This window comes from Tachyglossus aculeatus, chromosome 11 (genome assembly GCF_015852505.1).
Source record: "Tachyglossus aculeatus isolate mTacAcu1 chromosome 11, mTacAcu1.pri, whole genome shotgun sequence".
NCBI classification, from domain to species: domain Eukaryota; kingdom Metazoa; phylum Chordata; class Mammalia; order Monotremata; family Tachyglossidae; genus Tachyglossus; species Tachyglossus aculeatus.
This window is the reverse complement of record NC_052076.1, coordinates 49,771,108-49,793,918: the sequence shown is the minus strand read 5'-3', so window position 1 is coordinate 49,793,918 and position 22,811 is coordinate 49,771,108. Positions and strand designations below refer to the sequence as shown.

General features: G+C 45.5%; 1 protein-coding gene across 1 annotated transcript in view; it reads right to left on the bottom strand.

Moving 5' to 3' along the window:
* Positions 1-21,816, bottom strand: part of NFAT5 (nuclear factor of activated T cells 5) — a 122,141-nt gene extending 100,325 nt beyond the window's left edge. The window contains exon 1 of the mRNA XM_038754658.1: positions 21,688-21,816. Coding sequence (XP_038610586.1) covers positions 21,688-21,760 — 73 coding nt within the window. The 5' untranslated portion in view covers positions 21,761-21,816. The remainder of the gene's footprint in view (positions 1-21,687) is intronic.
* Between the last annotated feature and the right edge of the window lie 995 nt (positions 21,817-22,811).

Genomic DNA, 22,811 nt, shown 5'->3' with positions numbered 1-22,811 from the left:
AGCAAGGAAATTGACTGTAACAGTACAGACTTTACTTTTCATCCAAGAACAAAAGCAGTTGTTGTTACCGTGAGTTTCCCCACCAGAGCATAATTTATGCCACTTTGGCACCATTCAAGGCAGCAGGAGAAACTCTCTGGTTTTAGACTGTGAGCCCACTGTTGGGTAGGGACTGTCTCTATATGTTGCCAATTTGTACTTCCCAAGTGCTTAGTACAGTGCTCTGCACATAGTAAGCACTCAATAAATACGATTGATGATGATGATGATCGGCAGCAACACCGTAACAATAGTATTTACTCAGCTCTTACTGTGTGCCAAGCAATGTCCATTTCTACATACTTGGGGACACACGACATGAGAGGCAGGTGGCCTAGAGGGAAGAGTGTGAGCCTGTGAGTCAGAGAACCTGAGTTCTAATCCCTGCTCTGCCACTTTTTTGGGGGGAGAGAGAGAGAGTGTGTGTGTGTGTTTTAACTGTATTTGTTAAATATATTATTATTATTATTAATATTATGTGTTAAGCACTGTTCTAAGTGCTGGGGTAGATACAAGTTAATCAGGCCAGAGACAGTCCCTGTCTCACATGGGGCTCACAGTCTAAGCATTTAAACATCACTAATAATAATAATAATGATAATAATAATAAAAGTACAGTCCCTCTCCACAAGGATCACAGACACATAAATGAGAACAAAATCAATGATATTTATTAAGCACTTATGTGCACCGCACTGCACTAAGCACCTGGGAAAGTTCACTACAACAGAACTGGTAGATACGATCCCTGTCCACAAAGAGCTTACAGTCTGCAAAATATATAATTAAAGAGGTAAATAACAAGAATCCATGCCAGTGGTACAATAGTCTTGCTTCATTTGAGGTCCCTTGGCAATTAATCCCCTTCCTCCAAGCCAGATTGCAAATTATCTCTTACCACCCATTTGAGACAGCTTCCAGCTCCCCATAGTTTTAATTTAGGAAGCCACTATAGTCAAAAGCAGCATGTTTGCCCATTTTACCAGCTTTTTGGTGAATGGTAGGCCCCAGTGCTGCAATGTCTGATACTTCCAGTGAATCCAGAATGTGCATTAATAATAATAATAATAATGGCATTTTTATTTGGTATTAATGTTGATGTGAGTACATAGGAAGGTAGTTAAATGGTTTATGCTCAGCATACCGTACTGCATACACTTTAGTATTATCAACCTGAAGAAAACATTACATTCCAGCAAGAAATTAAGATACTTTCAGTAAACTTTTGATATTACACTTAGACTAAAAAATGACTATATATAGAGAGAGATCTCCAATATCTGCTGGAAAATGATTTTCTACTACATTTATGTCTCCTACCTTATACAAGGAAATTAGACTGAGTACAATTTACACCGCATTATCACCATTAGTGATATTTAATTATTCAACTTTGCAAGTGAGGACCAAAATCTATACAGTCACTAAAAGTCTTCGCTAGTTTGCTCCCACTTTTCACAGTACAGTGTACCATGCACAGAAAAGATAATTCAAAACTGCTTTTTAAAACCCTTTTCATCCCACTGCTTTGCTTTCTTTGCTCCCAGTTTTCTTTATTTCTTGTTTCCCTCTTGGATGGAAGGAGAAAAAACAAAAAGGATTATAGGATAGAGAAAATGGGGAGCATGGAAAGTTTAAGAGGGAGAGGAGCAAAGAGGCGGGTGTGTTAAAAATAATGGAGATGCAAAGTTGCATGCAAATGGGGAAAAAATGAATTTGGAAGTCACTATGCAAAAGGTGAAATGGGTCAGAAATGAGAGGTGTGGAGGCGAGAGCATAGTGACCAGATAATCCATATTACGGAAAACGGTCAAGTATTTTTCTGCTCCCTTCTTTTTCTTAAGCTGCTTTTCCTTTGAAAATAAAGTCCCCCTTTTTCTGCAACTTCACCTAGGGCTGATCACAAACAAACAACCAGAAATGCTCACATGTACATGCATTTAACATAGCCAGGTGACCCAATATCTTATAACTCCCCTTTTTTGGACCTGGAGCCTGGCTGAAAATGCTCTTCCTCATGCTCAGAATCCTGGGCTACAAGAGAAGACGGAACATCTAACTCCTGGTTGATATTCCTGATTGGGAATATCACCTGTGGGAGATGCCCAGATACCAGCCCTCAATTAGAAAGGGCTCCCAAGCATCAGAGAGTGATTACAGAATATAAGCTCTTAAGGTTTTACCTGATTTCCACTCCTACCTCCCTCTTTTAAATCATTTTGTAAAATTACGTTTAAACTCCCTCCCCCAATTTTTTTTAATTTTACTATGTTTTTCTTAACTTTTCCCTGCTAAGATGGGTGACAATTTATGAATCTAACTTTGTCACAGCTGTCTTGGGTCAAAACTGCATAACTGTGATGAACTGTCTATCTCCACTGCCAATAAAATCAATCATATTGATTGAGCACTTACTGTGTGCAGAGCACTGTACTAAGCAGTTGGGAGAGTACAATATAACACAGTTGGTAAACATGTTCCCTGCCCACCATGAGCTCACGGTCTAGAGGGGCATTTTGGAATGATATCTGAAAAGTTTGGTCATTTTTAAACATACCCAAGTGCTTTGTTTTGTTTCTTCCCCCCTTAGGGTATTTCCCTTTCCTTGTTCCATAAAGAGTCAAATTTACTTGAATAACTGTCACCCATGTGCATCCATGTTTTTGTTCCCATGTGCACCATTATTCTTCTTGTGCCAATACCTAAGCCATACCTCAAAACAAATATTTTGATGAGTTTTGGACTGACATTGCAGTTCAACACCCTATATAAAGCAATAATACCTTACTACTGCTTTGAATGCAAACAGGTAGCTGAGACGCTGAGTTTTCATTTAGTCATTTGTCTCAATTTGAAATACCAGAAAAGAACAATATTACTGAGGAAATTCTTGCCATACAGATGTTAGATGCAAATCATAAAAATAAAACCTGAAAATTTAGCAATTTTCTATACTTTTCATTTTACCCGTTGAAAGAAAATAAAACTAGATCATTGCCATCCAAATTATATATTCACTCCCTAACTGTTCACCAGATGAATATCCCCTACTAAAGTGTTTTGTATCATGTTACCCATCCTTTGAAGTGTTTGCTGATAGCTAACCAATTTAATAACCAAAGAAAAAAGACTTGAGAACTACAACTATGGATGGCAATACGGAAACGAGAATTTCAAAAATGGTTTTGCTAGATTCAAAATAGATTATTCTAGAAAATATTAATGTATGGTAAATATCTAAACACTTAAAAACTTATCCCCAAATCCTGGAAAATTCCCAGGGGGAGGTAGGCATCTGCTTAGCTACTTTCATTTGCTGTTCACCTGCTGATCCTTACCGGAACTCTGCCTCTCCCAAATCACTGCCCACAGCTGCATCCCAGTTCAGCCCCCTCGGGTGACCAGGATTTTTCTAGAATCTCAGTGGGCTGGGGCAGCCCTGGTCAGACTAGAAACAGATCAGGGTTTGGATCCCTGTTCCCAACTTAGTACCAAGAATAGCATCTGGAGCAGAGTGGAAATGGAAAAACTCATCAAGAATAGAATAAAGGCAACGAAGAGGATCTGAAGAAAACGAAGAGAAACATGGATCCTGGAAAGGGAAAACTGAGAGTCTATTGTTTCATTTATGAGAAGGGCCCTGACATTTCTGAAACAAGACTTTTGAATTTCTGATTTCACCAATAATAATAACAATAATAATAATAATGGTATTTGTTAAGCACTATGTGCAAGGCACTGTTCTAAGCGCTGGGGGGGATACAAGGTGATCAGGTTGTCCCACGTGGGGCTCACAATCTTAATCCCCATTTTACAGATGAGGTGACTGAGGCACAGAGAAGTGAGGCGACTTGCCCAAAGTCACACAGCTGGTAAGTGGTGGAGCCGGGATTAGAACCCATGACCTCTGACTCCAAGGCCAGTGCTCTTTCCACTGAGCCACGCTGCTTCTCACCGATAGAGAAGACAACAAGCTACTCTTCAACTTGTGAGTAGTGTAATACAGGCCTGGGAATCAGAAGGACCTGGGTTCTAATCTCTGCTCTGCCCCTTATCTGCTATGTGACTTTGGGCAAGTCACTTAACTTCTCTTCTGTAAAATGGAGACTCTGTGCCCCATGTGGGACATGGACTGTGTCCAACCTGATTAGCTTGTATATGCCCCAGTGCTTAGTACTAAGTACTTAGCAAGTCCTTAACAGATACCACTAAAAATAAAAACTACATTAGACAAACTTCACTGAAGTTGAAAAAACACTGCCAAAATAATCAGAGAAAGCTTCTAATTCTGCAGCCACCTGCAAATAATCATATCACTGTGCCCAACTCATTAAACATTGTGATGCAATGTTCTGAATTACTTTAATAAAAATTAAAGAATAGTTTTCGTGATATTTATGAGTAAAATATACAGCACGTGGAAACTGCATGTTACTTTTGAGGCAGTTCTGGAATGGATCTTAATGTATAACATGTATCAATGGAAAAACGAAGCCCCTGATATAATCATTCATGTTCCAACCATACTTTCCATTCATTCATTCAATCGTATTTATTGAGCGCTTACTGTGTGCAGAGCACTGTACTAAGTGCTTGGGAAGTACAAGTTGGCAACATATAGAGACGGTCCCTACCCAACAGTGGGCTCACAGTCTAGAAACATAACATAATCTCCACTCTGCCCCTTATCCGCTATGTGACTTTGGGCAAGTCACAACTTCTCATCTGTAAAATGGAAACATGTTTCCAAGAACATAACCTAGCTGTATTGTGGAATATTCATGTATACTTATGGTTACTACCGCTAACAACAGTAAAACAGCCCGTCACTGCTGATGTGTCAGAGTCTTTCCAGTAAAACTCCTTAATATATCTCATTATGTAGTACAGTAATTAATAACATAACCATCTTATTAACAAATGCCCTAGGCCAAAACCCAAACAAGTCAAGCCTCGAGTCAATCAGATACCATGCCAAATAACTAAATACACTCAACAAGTAACAGAAGGTAAGTAAGTGGCTTTTTGGCAACTTTGGGGAACACCCTGAGTGCATTTTTAGTAAGCTGAATGCCTGTATAAAGTTAAAGTACAATCCTTTACCCATAGGTGGAAACAAATAGAGGCAGTCCTGCATGGACTGAAGATTCATGGCCTAACCCAACCTAGGCTACCATAGTTCTTTCCTGCCCAAAGTTGCCACCATAACCTCACCACTGCTAGTGGTGGTGGTGGGGGAACAGTCAGATGGAAAAATGGGACGTCTTCTAAAGCTATGACATAAGTAGCAAAGGATACTAACCAAACAATCACTTTGGGAATCTCCCACGGTGGGCAACCTCAGCAGGGATGCTGAAAATAACTGGCTAATATTGGCACTCGAGATTAGAGTGGCTACCAAAATAGGGCCACCCTGGCATTGTCTACTGGACTACGGTACATCATCAGCACTAAGTGGCGTTACTTTTGATGCAAGTTAAGTTATATATAAAAGAATTATGTGTCCCTTACAGTGAGCTGCACCCCAGCCTGCCTACTCATTTACTGTACTCCAGGTTCCAGGAGGAACGTAACAAGTAGGGGCAAGAGAGAAGCCGTGTGGTTTAGTGGATAAAGCACGGGCCTCGCAGTCGGAAGGACCTGGGTTCTAATCCTGACTCCGCCAACTGTCTGCTAGGTGACCGTGGGCAATTCACTTAGCTTCTCAGTGCCTCAGCTACCTTATCTGTGAAATGGGGATTAAGACTGCAAGCCCCATGGAGTACAAGTTATGGGTCCATATTGATTAGCTTGTATCTACCCCAGCCCTTAGACCAGTGCTTGGCATATAGTAAGCACCTAACGAATACCACGTTTGCACTGCGCAACCACTAGCACTATAAGCAGCATGGCTCAGTGGAAAGAGCACGGGCTTTGGAGTCAGAGGTCATGGGTTCAAGTCCGAGCTCTGCCAATTGTCAGCTGTGTGACTTTGGGCAAGTCACTTCACTTCTCTGGGCCTCAGTTACCTCATCTGTAAAATGGGGATTAAGACTGTGAGCCCCCAGTGGGACAACCTGATCACCTTGTATCCCCCCAGTGCTTAGAACAGTGCTTCGCACATATTAAGCACTTAACAAATGCCATCATTATTATTATCATTAATTCCTCGGTGTATATTCTTGGTCCTAACATTTTAGGACTGAGGCTTCGCCATCTTTCTTGGCAGGAGACTCCACACCACCAGTGTCGCCGACCAGAATAAGCTAAGCCTTGGGCCCGGAGCAACACGGCATGACTCAAATAATAATGATAATAATAATGGCATTTATTAAGCACTTACTATGTGCAAAGAACTGTTCTAAGCGCTGGACTACAGGAAGCCCAGCTTCACATCTGGGAACAGGAACTTAAATATACAGCTAGAGAAGCAGTATGGTCTAATGGAGAGAATACGGGTCTCGGAGTCCGAGGTCCTGGATTCAAACTCCGTCCCCTCCACTGGCCTGCTGTATGACCCTGGGCGAGTCACATAACTTTTCTGGGCCTGACGTGCCTTATCTTTAAAATGTTCTACCTCCTACTATAGCTGTGAGTCCCGTGAAGGGCAGGGACTGTGTCCAACCTGATTTTCTTCTACCCTAGTGCGTAGTCCTGTCTGACACACGGTAAGGCTGAACACATACCACAGTTTTTTCTTAATCTTATGCTCCTGCCCCACTGAAATGCTGGGACATAATTCCAGCATGCCACTTTAACATCCACATGCGTCCGTATCAACACCAAGCATGTGCAGCGGCACCCCAACCACCTGTCTGCACCGCTCTCCTCCCTGGCCTGAAACAGCCCTAAAAGAGGGGAGGAACTAGAAAGGAATCCAAATCTGGTCCAACCCCAAATGGATTCAGTTTTAGTCCAGTCCAACCAGATCCACAGGCTGGTCCTGGCTCATGCAGGTGTCTAAAATGAAGATAATGAATAATCCTGACACCTGTATATCAAGATACCACAAGAGGATAAAGACAACATGGAACATATTGGGTTCTAACAACCTCTCGCTCAGCTAATGGGGCATTTTCCACTCCTATCTCCCTGAACTATGCTAAAGAAAGTGTAAGATCCATAAGAAAATAGTACCACATCCTCAGCCTAAGAATTTGGATACCCCGATCAAGAGAAAAGCAGAACATGAGAGAAGCAGATTTGCAAATTCAAGGTGAAATAAATTCGGTGAGAGGAATTAATAACAGGAAGGTAGCATGGAGATGGGTAGCCATCATGCTCCAATTAGGAAAGATTAAACTGAGCTCAGAAAGGACAAAGCAGCTTTGCCATTGATAGTGATCAACTATACAAGTTAATTCTGAGATTTCAGCTAACTGGCTAGCTACCTGGAAGAAAGACACTAATGGACAAAAAAGACATAGAGATTCTGAAGTGGCATTTCTTATTTCAGTGGATTTGAATTCAAAAGACTGGTAAATGAAATAAAGCAGTGTAGATGAGCTTGTTTTCATCTTGGTCCAGAATCGTCTTATATGGGAAACCACCTTTAGACAGCGGTACATATTGCTTGAGAGGTTGTTAAGCGATAGCTTCCGGAACTAAATCATGAGGGGTAACAAGTTGCTCAGTTATCTGGGAAGAATTTATTCAAACTAACAAAGAAGAAAAATAAGTTAAAGATGGAGCCAACTTTAGCAGCAACGTTATAAGTGTCTGCTAACACCCAATAAATATGATTGATTGATTAATAACACCATCTTAAAGGACCACAGGAAAGCAGTGATAATTTTATTGCATACTCTGGGCTCTACTATAGATTCTTACCAATTCTTAAAAAGGTCAAGAAATAGCAATACTTGAACATTTTTCTTCTCTAAATTGTAAATTGGGAACTTTCGTTTTAGACCATATATTATTATAATTTACACTCAAAAGAACAGCAGAGAAGTTAAAGCATAATGATGTACAGGTCATTTTAGCTCTACTTAGGTTCTGTATTCCTCTCTATTTAATAATGGACACAGAGTTTTCAAATCTCCTGCTTATGATGATAATTTCTGAGGTTATGGCACTGGTTTGTTGTGGGGGACATGGATGTAATCACACAGACAAAAGAATGACTCCTTCACCACACGATCATACGGTGAATAACATGAGGATCCCACTCTAATGCAATTTTTAAAAATCTAAAAGCTACTAATATTGACAAGTGACATGAGGATCCCACTCTAATGCAATTTTTAAAAATCTAAAAGCTACTAATATTGACAAGTGAAAGAGGAATAGGTACTTAAAATTGCAATAATTTCAAACTGGTTTTCATACAAATATAGGTCTAAGACACCCTTTCCAATACAAATTTTAACAGCAGCATTAACATGTTGAGAATTTTTAAGTTATCCAGGGAAAACAATCTATTAAAACTTGTTACTACCAAAAGGAATCATACGATCACATTTCAACTTATAATGCTGTAAGTCACGACTATTACTAAAAATGCCAACATGTACAATAGTCATTTTGATCCCTACTCCTGGCATGAGGTGGGTTTTTTTTATAAGCACAATAACTTATTTCAAATAGACAAACAGGGCTTTTACACGAACTTTACCAGGGTTTGTTCAAGGAAATACATAACTCAGTATTCTACATTCACAAACGAATGTTACTAAATGTATTTTCTTCCATGAAGGGGCATCTTATTTTTTCATTGGTAAATGCTAATACTGCGCGCCGTGGTCTCACGATTGAGAGGCCAAAATTTCGGTTCTACCACCATTAATGACAGTGTATATTCCCAGGTTGTCTTTACCCTCCTTATTCCTTAAAATAGACACGCTAGCAACCTCAAAGAATTTTGGTGAAAACCAATAAACTACTGTAAAGACCTCAGTAAATTCAGTATAAATGCTCTATATCAAACTGCATAATCCAAGTGAGTCACCAAAATGCACCCTGCTGTCACTTCTTGCTTGAAATCTCATTTTGGGTGCTATATAAAAATTGATAGTGTTATTTTTTTTTCTGGTATTTGTTCAGTGCTTTCTATAATAATAATAATAATGGCATTTATTAAGCACTTACTATGTGCAAAGCACTGTTCTAAGCGCTGGGGTAGATACAAGGTAATCAAGTTGTCCCACGTGGGGCTCACAGACTTAATCCCCATTTTCCAGATGAGGGAACTGAGGCCCAGAGAAGTGAAGTGACTTGCCCAAAGTCACACAGCTGACAAGTGGCGGAGTCGGCATTCGAACCCATGACCTCTGACTCCAAAGCCCGGGCTCTTTCCACTGAGCCACGCTGCTTCTCTAGGCACTCTACTGAGTGTTGGGTAGACACAAGATAATCGAGTGGGGCACCAATCCCTGTGCACACAGGACTCCCCGTCTTAATCCCCATTTTACAGATGAGGTAACAGGAACAGAAAAGTTAAGTAACTTGCCCAAGGTCACACAGCAGAGAAATGGCGGATCCAGGATTATAACCCAGGTCCTTCTGACTTCTAGACTCGTGCTCTATCCACTAGGCCGTACTGCTTCTCTACTCCAGCTGGTATCGCACAATATTACCCTACAATTCAAGAAAAATGCTGCTGAAGATTCTTACATTGTATATACAACTACAAGAAACAGGACCTACGGCTTTGGATCCCAAAATGCTCTGAAAAGCCAAGAGGGATAAACAATACATCATTTAAAGGGAGTCTTGGTATTAATTAAATCTCCTGAAATGACCGATAGTTAATATATGCCATTATGACATTCCATTGATACTACACTGATTCATTCATTCGATCGTATTTAGTGAGCGCTTACTGTGTGCAGAGCACTGGACTAAGCGCTTGGAAAGTACAATTCGGCAACAGATAAAGACAATCCCTACCCAACAACAGGCTCAGTCTAGACGATATCCCGCCCAGTTATATCTCATATCTCATTCATTTCTCTATGTGAAAGATCAAATCCTTTAGAAAAAAATAGATTGTGCACATTTGGAAAGTTTCAAATACATATCTGTATACTATATACAGTGGCTAAGGAGCAAAGCATTGCAAACCAACACGATAAAATGTAAAATGGCACTTTACTAACTTTTCTACAGACCAGCTTTAGGAAAATTCTCTGGTGGGCTGTGGTGTGCATGACTTCAAAACACAAAAAGCATTAAGTACTTTTATACGCTGAATGGAACGACAATAGAACTCATAATGCCAAGGCTATGCTACTCCTCAAAATGCAATTTACAGTCATCTTTCAGAAGCAAAAATTGCATCTTTTTTGAAGCACGCTTTTTGGCACATTGGAAAACACAAAATACAACAGGTAACTTGTTTCTAAATTAAAGTCGATTTTTAATTTTCTCACTTGAAATAGTATGTGCTTTATTAAAAGCAATTTAGGGTGTTTAACACTCAGAAATGTTAATTCTAAGAGTACTGAAGAAAAGAATTAACTCGATTTTGACACTAATGCACTGTCTTCTTCATTTAATAATTCACTCATTCAATTCAATCATATTTACTAAGCGCTTACTGCATGCAGAGCACTGTACTAAGCGCTTGGATGTACAAAATTCAAAATAATTGTATTTTGGTTCCAGAAACTACTGTATTCCCAAACTATTGTAAAGATATAAAGTGCTCTGACCCTGAAAACTGTCCTAGGGGTAGCAGCCAACTAAAGTCACCACAGCGACAAACAATAGCCAGTTACCGTGCTGGGGAGTAATACAACAGTCACTTAGGTTCATTCATTCATTCAGTCGTATTTATTGAGCGCTTACTGTGTGCACAGCACTGTACTAAGCGCTTGGGAAGTACAAGTTGGCAACATATAGAGACAGTCCCTACCCAGCAGTGGGCTCACAGTCTAGAAGGGGGAGACAGACAACAAAACATATTAACAAAATAAAATAATTAGAATAAATATGTACGAATTCATCATTAGTCATTACGTTTAAGTTGCCAGTAAGAGTTATCGGGTTGGCAATGCCCTATATGTACGAGGGAATGCACAATGGTAGAGAAGCAGCGTGGCTCAGTAGGAAGAGCCTATATTGATATTCTAGAACCTCTAAAAACACAATAACCTCACCTGGATCTAAACAACTCCCATTCCAGTGTTTCAAACCCAATGCCGTTTATGAAGACTGTTTTCAATTCCTTCTGTTTTTGTTTGTGGGTTGGGGAGATTGGTCTCCAGGAGGAGATTGGCCTCCAGGAGGCCTTCCCAGACTGAGCCCCTTCCTTCCTCTCCCCCTCGTCCCCCTCTCCATCCCCCCCATCTTACCTCCTTCCCTTCCCCACAGCACCTGTATATATGTATATATGTTTGTACATATTTTTTTACTCTATTTATTTATTTATTTTATTTGTACATATCTATTTATTTTATTTTGTTACTATGTTTGGTTTTGTTCTCTGTCTCCCCCTTTTAGACTGTGAGCCCACTGCTGGGTAGGGACTGTCTCTATATGTTGCCAATTTGTACTTCCCAAGCGCTTAGTACAGTGCTCTGCACACAGTAAGCGCTCAATAAATACGATTGATGATGATGATGATGGGTCATTAAGCAGGCTGTAGTACGCAGAAGCGCTTGGCAACTTTAAGACATGTCAGACAGCCGGTCGAACGCTCTGTACCGCACCGGATATAAGATTCAAACACCACCGAATCCCTAAAGGGAGTATCTATACAACAAGAGGATTTTTTTTTGAATGTCCTGAAAGACAAGGTTAACAATCTGTCCATCCTCTTCTGGCTCCTCTTCTCCTTCCCGCCCCCCCCAACCGGTGGTTTAAGAGGTGGTTAATATTAGAGTGGAATCACTTTAGTGTGGTGCCCCTTCTACGGGGAACCTGTTCTGACACATTCTTGCGGTGTCCAGTATAGGAATTCAACCCCGGCAAAGATCGGCTCAAGTGCTAATACTTAAATTGCTGGGAATCCCCTATAGGCCTTGGTCAAAAGAGTTAGGATGGGCAGCTCTACCTAATGCCCACTCCCTTCTGGCAGCCCTCAAATGCCCCCTCTCCCCCAAAAAAACCCCTTGGATTCTCAAGGGCTAGCGAGTCTGTGACTGCGTTGGTACCCCAGAGAAAAGACGGGAGGATTAAATCTGCCCAGAGAGGCGACTCGATGTGAGAGTCGGGGAGGATTAATTAACCCGGGCCCAGAGGTTGCTCCTGAAAGTGGAAAACAGAAAGAAATGAAGGCCTCCTCTGGGATCGATGGGGGGCCCGGGGTGGGGGGGAGAAATAATAATAATAATAATAACGGCATTTGTTGAGTGCTTACTAAGTGCCAAGCACTGACTGTGAGCCCACTGTTGGGTAGGGACTGCCTCTATATGTTGCCAATTTGTACTTCCCAAGCGCTTAGTACAGTGCTCTGCACACGGTAAGTGCTCAATAAATACGACTGATGATGATGATGATGTAGTAAGTAGCTCTGGCCCAAAGGGCAGGACTGGACTAGGCCGAGGGAGGCTGGGGGAATGAAGGGGATGGAAAACAGATGGGGGGCTCCCCCAGCATCGAGCTTGCACCCCGTTTGTCCTCAGGGCAGGACCCCTTTTAGGGGCGAGGGAAAGAGCGCCCAGGCAGGGGGGAGGCCTCTGCTTGGAGGTGCAGGGGGGGTGGTTGTTGTTGTCTCCCCTCTTCTAGCCTGTGAGCCCGTTGATACGTCGGGACCGTCTCTGCTGCCAATTTGGACTTTCCAGGTGCTTAGTCCAGTGCTCTGCACCCAGGAAGCGCTCCATTAATACGATTGATTGAATGAACGATTGAATAAACTGTGGATCTGGAGATGCCTGTCTACTTGTTTTGTTGTGTTTCCCCCTTCTAGCCTGTGAGCCCGTTGTGGGGCAGGGACCGCCTCTATCTGGGCCGATTTGGACTTCTCAAGCGCTTAGTCCAGTGCTCTGCACCCAGGAAGTGCTCAATAAATACGACTGACTGAATGAATGAATAAACTGTGGATGTGGGGATGCCTATCTACTTGTTTTGTTGTGTTTCCCCTTCTAGACTGTGAGCCCGTTGTGGGGCAAGGACCGTCTCTATCTGTATTTATTTATTTTACTTGTACATATCTATTCTATTGATTTTACTTTGTTAGTATGTTTGGTTTTGTCTCCCCCTTTTAGACCGTGAGCCCACTGTTGGGTGGGGACTGTCTCTATGTGTTGCCAACTTGTACTTCCCAAGCGCTTAGTACAGTGCTCTGCACACAGTAAGCGCTCAATAAATACGATTGATGATGATGATGGTGCCAAACTGGACTTCCCAAGCGCTTAGTCCAGTGCTCTGTACCCAATAAATATGACTGATTGAATGAATGAATGAATGAACTGTGGATTTGAGGATGCCTGTCTACTTGTTTGGTGTTGTTGCCTGTGTCCCCCCCTTCTAGCCTGTGAGCCCGTTGTGGGGCAGGGACCGTCTCTACCTGGTGCCGATTTGGACTTCCCAATCGCTTAGTCCAGTGCTCTGCACCCAGTTGGCACTTGCGCTTAGAACAGTGCTTTGCGCATAATAATAATAATAACAATGATGGCATTTATTAAGCGCTTACTATGCGCAAAGCACTGTTCTAAGCGCTGGGGAGGTTACAAGGTGATCAGGTTGTCCCAAGGGGGGGCTCACAGTCTTAATCCCCATTTTCCAGATGAGATCACTGAGGCCCAGAGAAGTGAAATGACTTGCCCAGGTGATCAGGTTGTCCCACGGGGGGCTCCCATACTTCATCCCCATTTTACAGATGAGGTCACTGAGGCCCAGAGAAGTTAAATGACTTGCCCAAAGTCACACAGCTGACAAGTGGCAGAGATGGGGTTTGAACACATGACCTCTGATTCCAGAGCCCGTGCTCTTTCCACTGAGCCATGCTAAGCGCTTAATAATAATAATAATAATAATAATAATGGCATTTATTAAGCGCTTACTATGATCAAAGCACTGTTCTAAGCGCTGGGGAGGTACAAGGTGATCAGGTTGTCCCACAGGGGGTTCACAGTCTTAATCCCCATTTTACAGATGAGGGAACTGAGACCCAGAAAAGTGAAGTGACTTGCCCCAAGTCACACAGCTGATGATTGGCAGAGCCAGGATTTGAACTCGTGACCTCTGACTCCAAAGCCCATGCTCCTTCCACTGAGTCACGCTAAGCGCTTAATAAATAGCATTTAAAAAAAATACGATCGGGTGAATGGGAAAAAACGTGGCTCAGTGGAAAGAGCCGGGGGTTTGGAGTCAGAGGTCATGAGTTCAAATCCTGACTTTGCCAACTGTCAGCTGTGTGACTTTGGGCAAGTCACTTCTCTGGGCCTCAGTGACCTCATCTGTAAAATGGGGATTAAAACTGGGAGACTGTGAGCCCCCTGTGGGACAACCTGATCACCTTGTAATCTCCCCAGCGCTTAGAACAGTGCTTTGCACATAGTAAGTGCTTAACAAGTACCATCATTATTATTATTATAAAAAAACGAAGGGTCAGGGGGAGACGGTTCCCACAGTTAAATTCATTCATTCATTCAATCATATTTATTGAGCGCTTGTACCATTATTATTATTATAAAAAAAAGAAGGGTCGGGGGAGATGGTTCCCATAATTAAATTCATTCATTCATTCATTCCATCGCATTTACTGAGCAGTTACTGTGTGCAGAGCGCTGTACTAAGCACTTGGGAAGTACAAGTTGGCAACATATAGAGACAGTTCCCACAATTAAATTCATTCATTCATTCAATCGTATTTATTGAGCATTTGTACCATCATCATTACTATAAAAAAAAGGGTCGAGGGGAGACGGTTTCCACAATTAAATTCATTCATTCATTCCATCGTATTTATTGAGTGCTTACTGTATGCAGAGCACTGTACTAAGCACTTGGGAAGTCCAAGTTGGCAACATATAGAGACGGTTTCCACAATTAAATTCATTCATTCATTCATTGCATCATATTGATTGAGAGCTTACTGTGTGCAGAGCACTGTAGTAAGCGCTTGGGAAGTACAAGTTGGCAACATATAGAGACTGTTCCCACAATTAAATTCATTCATTCATTCATTCAATCGTATCTATTGAGCATTTGTACCATCATTATTATTATAAAAAAAAAGGCCGGGGGGAGAAGGTTGCCACAATTAAATTCATTCAATCGTATTTACTGAGCGCTTGTACCGTCATTATTATTATAAAAAAAAAGAAGGGTCGGGGGAGACGGTTCCCACAAATAAATTCATTCATTCATTCATTCCATCATATTGATTGAGCGCTGTGTGCAGAGCACTGTACTAAGCGCTTGGGAAGTCCAAGTTGGCAACATCTAGAGACAGTTCTCACATTTAAATTCATTCATTCATTCCATCATATTGATTGAGCGCTGTGTGCAGAGCACTGTAGTAAGCGCTTGGGAAGTACAAGTTGGTCCCACAATTAAATTCATTCATTCATTCAATCGTATTCATTGAGCGCTTGTACCATCATTATTATTATTAAAAAAAAGAAGGGTCGGGGGGAGACGGTTCCCACAATTAAATTCATTCACTCATTCATTGCATCGTATTGATTGTGCACTGACTGTGTGCAGAGCACTGTAGTAAGTGCTTGGGAAGTACAAGTTGGTCCCACAATTAAATTCATTCATTCAATCGTATTTATTGAGCGTTTGCACCATCATTATTATCATATAAACAAAGAAGGGTCGGGGGGAGACGGTTCCCACAATTTAATCCATTCATTCATTCATTCATTGCATCGTATTGATTGAGCGCTTACTGTGTGCAGAGCACTGTAGTAAGTGCTTGGGAAGTACAAGTTGGCAACCAAAAAAGATGGTTCCCCCAATTAAATTCGTTCATTTATTCAATCACCTTTATTGAGTGCTTGTACCATCATTATCATTATAAAAAAAAAAGAAGGGTGGGGGGAGATGGTTCCCATAATTAAAATTCATTCAATCGCATTTATTGAGGGCCTTTCCCGTTATTATTATTATGAAAAAAAAGAAGGGTCGGGGGAGACGGTTCCCCCAATTAAATTCATTCATTCATCCATTGCACCGTATTGATTGAGTGCTGACTGTGTGCGGGGCACTGTACTAAGCGCTTGGGAAGTCCAAGTTGGCACCGTCAAGAGACGGTTCCCCCAATTCAATTCATTCATTCATCCATGGCATCGTATTGATTGAGCGCTGACTGTGTGCGGGGCACTGTACTAAGCGCTTGGGAAGTCCAAGTTGGCACCGTCAAGAGACGGTTCCCACAATTCAATTCATTCATTCATCCATTGCATCCTATTTATTGAGCGCTGACTGTGTGCGGGGCACTGTACTAAGCGCTCGGGAAGTCCAAGTCGGCAGCGTTTAGAGACAGTTCCCCCAATTCAATTCATTCATTCATTCACTGCATCGTACTGATTGAGCGCTATGTACGGGGCACTGTACTAAGCGCTTGGAAAGTCCAAACTGGCAACGTCTAGAGACGGTTCCCCCAATTCAATTCATTCATCCAGTGCATCGTATTTGTTGAGCGCTGGCTGTGTGCGGGACACTGTACTAAGCGCTCGGGAAGTCCAAACTGGCAACGTCTAGAGACGGTTCCCCCAATTCAATTCATTCATCCATTCCATCGTATTTATGGAGCGTTGAGTGTGTGCGGGGCACTGTACTAAGCGCTCGGGAAGTCTAAGTCGGCAGCGTTTAGAGACGGTTCCCCCAATTCAATTCATTCATTCATTCACTGCATCGTACTGATTGAGCGCTATGTACGGGGCACTGTACTAAGCGCTTGGAAAGTCCAAACTGGCAACGTCTAGAGACGGTTCCCCCAATTCAATTCATTCATCCAGTGCATCGTATTTGTTGAGCGCTGGCTGTGTGCGGGACACTGTACTAAGCGCTCGGGAAGTCCAAATTGGCAACGTCTAGAGACGGTTCCCCCAATTCAATTCATTCATCCATTGCATCGTATTTATGGAGCGTTGAGTGTGTGCGGGGCACTGTACTAAGCGCTCGGGAAGTCCAAGTCGGCAACGTCTAGGGACGGTTCCCCCAATTCAATTCATTCGTTCATTCATGGCATCGTATTGATTGAGCGCTGAGTGTGTGCGGGGCACTGTACTAAGCGCTCGGAAAGCCCAAATTGGCAACGTCTAGAGACGGTTCCCCCAATTCAATTCATGCATTCATGGCATCGTATTGATTGAGCGCTGAGTGTGTGCGGGGCACTGTACTAAGTGCTCGGAAAGTCCAAATTAGCAACGTCTAGAGACGGTTCCCCCAATTCAATTCATTCATTCATACACTGCATCGTATTTATGGAGCGTTGAGTGTGTGTAGGGCACTGTACTAAACGCTCGGGAAGTCCAAGTCGGCAACATCTAGGGACGGCTCCCCCCATTCAATTCATTCATTCATGGTATCGTATTGATTGAGCGCTGTGTGCGGGGCACTGTACTAAGCGCTTGGAAAGTCCAAATTGGCAACGTCTAGAGATGGTTCCCCCAATTCAATTCATTCGTGGCATCGTATTTATTGAGCGTTGAGTGTGTGCGGAGCACTGTACTAAGCGCTCGGAAAGTCCAAATTGGCAACGTCTAGAGACGGTTCCCCCAATTCAATTCATTCATGGCATCGTATTTATGGAGCGCTGAGTGTGTGCGGGGCACTGTAATAAGCGCTCGGAAAGTCCAAATTAGCAACGTCTAGAGACGGTTCCCCCAATTCAGTTCATTCATTCATTTATGGCATCGTATTTATTGAGCGTTGAGTGTGTGCGGGGCACTGCACTAATAATAATAATAATAATGGTAAGCGCTCGGGAAGTCCAAGTCGGGAACATCTAAGGACGGTTCCCCCAATTCAATTCATTCATTCCTCCCTTGCATCGTACTGATTGAGCGCTGACTGTGTGCGGGGCACTGTACTAAGCGCTCAAGAAGTCCAAATTGGCAACCGTCTAGAGACGGTTCCCCCAATTCAATTCATTCATTCATCCACTGCATCGTATTAATTGAGCTTTGAGCGTGTGCGGGGCACTGTACTAATAATAATAACAATAATAATAATGGTAAGCGCTTGGGAAGTCCAAGTCGGCAACATCTAAGGACGGTTCCCCCAATTCAATTCATTCATTCATCCCTTGCATCGTACTGATTGAGCGCTGAGTGTGTGCGGGGCACTGTACTAAGCGCTCGGGAAGTCCAAGTCGGCAACGTCTAGAGACGGTTCCCCCCATTCAATTCATTCATGGCATCGTATTGATTGAGCGCTGACTGTGTGCGGGGCACTGTACTAAGCGCTCGGGAAGTCCAAATTGGCAACATCTAGAGACAGTCCCCCCAATTCAATTCATTCATTCATCCACTGCATCGTATTGATTGAGCGCTGACTGTGTGCGGGGCACTGTACCAAGCGCTCGGGAAGTCCAAGCTGGCAACATCTAGGGACGGTCCCCCCAATTCAACTCATTTATTCATTCATTCATGGCATCGTATTTATTGAGCTTTGAGTGTGTGCGGGGCACTGTACTGAGCGCTCGGAAAGCCCAAATTGGCAACGTCTAGAGACGGTTCCCCCAATTCAATTCATTCATCCATTGCATCGTATTTATGGAGCGCTGAGTGTGTGCGGGGCACTGTACTAAGCGCTCAGAAAGTCCAAATTAGCAGCGTCTAGAGACGGTTCCCCCAATTCAATTCATTCATTCACCCACTGCATCGTATTTATGGAGCGTTGAGTGTGTGCGGGGCACTGTACTAAGCGCTTGGAAAGTCCAAATGGGCAACGTCTAGAGACGGTTCCCCCAATTCAATTCATTCATTCATCCACTGCATCGTATTTATGGAGCGTTGAGTGTGTGCGGGGCACTGTACTAAGCACTCGGCAAGTCCAAGCTGGCAACATGTAGGGACAGTTCCCCCAATTCAATTCATTCATTCATCCACTGCATCGTATTTATGGAGCGTTGAGTGTGTGCGGAGCACTGTACTAAGCGCTCGGGAAGTCCAAGTCGGCACCGTCTAGGGACGGTTCCCCCAATTCAATTCATTCATTCATTCCATCGTATTTATTGAGCGTTGAGTGTGTGCGGGGCACTGTACTAAGCGCTCGGAAAGCCCAAATTGGCAACGTCTAGAGACGGTTCCCCCAATTCAATTCATTCATGGCATCGTATTGATTGAGGGCTGACTGTGTGCGGGGCACTGTACTAAACGCTCGGGAAGTCCAAGTCGGCAACATCTAAGGACGGTTCCCCCCAATCAATTCATTCATTCATGGCATTGTACTGATTGAGCGCTGTGTGCGGGGCACTGTACTAAGCGCTCGGAAAGTCCAAATTGGCAACGTCTAGAGACGGTTCCCCCAATTCAATTCATGCATTCATGGCATCGTATTGATTGAGCGCTGAGTGTGTGCGGGGCACTGTACTAAGCGCTCGGAAAGCCCAAATTGGCAACATCTAGAGACGGTTCCCCCAATTCAATTCATTCATGGCATCGTATTGATTGAGGGCTGACTGTGTGCGGGGCACTGTACTAAACGCTCGGGAAGTCCAAGTCGGCAACATCTAGGGACGGTTCCCCCCATTCAATTCATTCATTCATGGCATCGTATTGACTGAGCGCTGACTGTGTGCGGGGCACTGTACTAAGCGCTCGGGAAGTCCAAATTGGCAACGTCTAGAGATGGTTCCCCCCATTCAATTCATTCATGGCATCGTATTTATTGAGCGTTGAGTGTGTGCGGGGCACTGTACTAAGCGCTCGGGAAGTCCAAATTGGCAACCGTCTGGATACGGTTCCCCCAATTCATTCATCCATTGCATCGTATTTATTGAGCGCTGAGTGTGTGCGGGGCACTGTACTAAGCGCTCGGGAAGTCCAAATTGGCAACGTCTAGAGACGGTTCCCCCCATTCATTCATCCATTGCATCGTATTGACTGAGCGCTGAGTGTGTGCGGGGCACTGTACTAAGCGCTCGGGAAGTCCAAGTGGGCAACGTCTAGGGACGGTTCCCCCCATTCATTCATCCATTGCATCGTATTGACTGAGCGCTGCCTGTGTGTGCGGGGCACTGTACTAAGCGCTCGGGAAGTCCAAATTGGCAACGTCTAAAGACGGTTCCCCCCATTCATTCATCCATTGCATCGTATTGATTGAGCGCTGTGTGTGTGCGGGGCACTGTACTAAGCGCTCGGGAAGTCCAAACGGGCAACGTCTAGAGACGGTTCCCCCAATTCATTCATCCATTGCATCGTATTGACTGAGCGCTGAGTGTGTGCGGGGCACTGCACTAAGCGCTCGGGAAGTCCAAATTGGCAACGTAGAGACGGTTCCAATTCAATTCATTCATTCATCCATTGCATCGTATTTATTGAGCGCTGTGTGTGTGTGCGGGGCACTGTACTAAGCGCTCGGGAAGTCCAAGTGGGCAACGTCTAGGGACGGTTCCCCCAATTCATTCATCCATTGCATCGTATTGACTGAGCGCTGAGTGTGTGCGGGGCACTGCACTAAGCGCTCGGGAAGTCCAAATTGGCAACGTAGAGACGGTTCCAATTCAATTCATTCATTCATCCATTGCATCGTATTTATTGAGCGCTGTGTGTGTGTGCGGGGCACTGTACTAAGCGCTCGGGAAGTCCAAGTGGGCAACGTCTAGGGACGGTTCCCCCAATTCATTCATCCATTGCATCGTATTGACTGAGCGCTGAGTGTGTGCGGGGCACTGTACTAAGCGCTCGGGAAGTCCAAGTGGGCAACGTCTACGGACGGTTCCCCCTATTCATTCATCCATTGCATCGTATTGACTGAGCGCTGAGTGTGTGCGGGGCACTGTACTAAGCGCTCGGGAAGTCCAAGCGGGCAACATCTAGGGACGGTTCCCCCAATTCAACGCATGCATTCATTCATTCATGGCATCCTATTTATTGAGCGCTGTGTGCGGGGCACTGTACTGAGCGCTCGGAAAGCCCAAACTGGCAACGTCTAGAGACGGCTCCCCCCGTTCAATTCATTCATTCATCCACTGCATCGTACTTACGGAGCGCTGAGTGTGTGCGGGGCACTGTACTAAGCGCTCGGGAAGTCCAAATGGGCAACGTCTAGAGACGGTTCCCCCAATTCAATTCATTCATCCAGTGCATCGCATTTATTGAGCGCTGAGTGTGTGCGGGGCACTGTACTAGGCGCTCGGGAAGTCCAAGCTGGCCACGTCTAGAGACGGTTCCCCCAATTAATTCATCCACTGCATTGTATTTATGGAGCGCTGAGTGTGTGCGGGGCACTGTACTGAGCGCTCGGAAAGCCCAAACTGGCAACGTCTAGAGACGGCTCCCCCCATTCAATTCATTCATTCATCCACTGCATCGTATTTATGGAGCGCTGACTGTGTGCGGGGCACTGTACTAAGCGCTCGGAAAGTCCAAATTAGCAACGTCTAGAGACGGTTCCCCCCATTCATTCATTCATTCATTCATTCATTCATCCCCTGTATCGTATTGATTGAGCGCTGACAAGAGGGCGGCCTGGAGGCGGCGGGGGAGGGGCGGGCGGGCAGGGCACGCGGGGGGGTCTCCCCCAGCCCCCCTCCCCCCCCCCACACACACACCAACACACACACACACACACACACACACACCCCCAAATCCACGGCCTCACCTCGCGAGTACAGGGACTTGGGCGACTCCAGGTCGAGGTCGGCGCTGAGCAATGAGATGAAGTCCGAGGGCATCGCAGCTCGGCCCGGCCCGAGGGCGGCGGCGGCGGCGGCGGCGGGGGCGACACCTCCTCTCCGGGACCGCGGGCGACGGGGGAGACGCCTCACGGACGGACGGACGGAGGGAGGGCCGCCGGGGGCCGGGAGGACGGGCTCAGCCCCGGCGGGTCCGCAGGAGGCTTCTCCTCGGCGCCCACTGACGGGACGTCGCTGACAGGAATCCGAGCGCCGCCTCCCCGTCTCGCGCCCCCCTCGGCGCTGCGCATGCGCGGCCCGCGGGACGGCCGAGCGGCCCCCGCCTCGCGCCTCCCTCGGCGCTGCGCACGCGCGGCCCGGACGACGGGCGAGCGGCCCCCCCTCCTCCCTCGTGCGCACGCGCGGCCCGGAGGACGGGCGAGCGGCCCCCTTCTGGCGCCTCCCTCGTGCGCACGCGCGGCCCGGAGGACGGGCGAGCGGCCCCCGCCTGGCGCCTCGCTCGTGCGCACGCGCGCCCCGGAGGACGGGCGAGCGGCCCCCTTCTGGCGCCTCCCTCAGCGCTGCGCATGCGCGGCCCGGAGGACGGCCGACTGGCGCCTCCCTCGTGCGCATGCGCGCTACGAAAGACGGGCGAACGGCCCCCTTCTGGCACCTCCCTCAGCGCTGCGCATGCGCGGCCCGGAGGACGGCCGACAGGCGCCTCCCTTGTGCGAGCGGCCCCTATCTTGCGCCCCCCCGCCCCCCGGCGCTGCGCATGCGCGTCCCGGAGGACGGCCGACTGGCGCCCCCCTCGTGCGCACGCGCGCCCCGAAGGACGGGCGAGCGGCCCCCGTCTTGCACCGCCCTCTGCTCTGCGCATGCGCGGTCCGGAGGGTGGGCGGGCGGCCCCCGCCTCGCGCCTTCTTCGGCGCTACGCATGCGCGTCCCGGAGGGCGGGCGAGCAGCCGGGAGAACAGCCATTGGGAGGCGGGGGGAGCGCGCGTTGGCTGGAACGGCATCAACGCCGCTGCGTTTCCTGCTGCTGTTCGTTCATTCATTCATTCATTCATTCATTCATTCATTCATTCATTCATTCATTCATTCAATCATT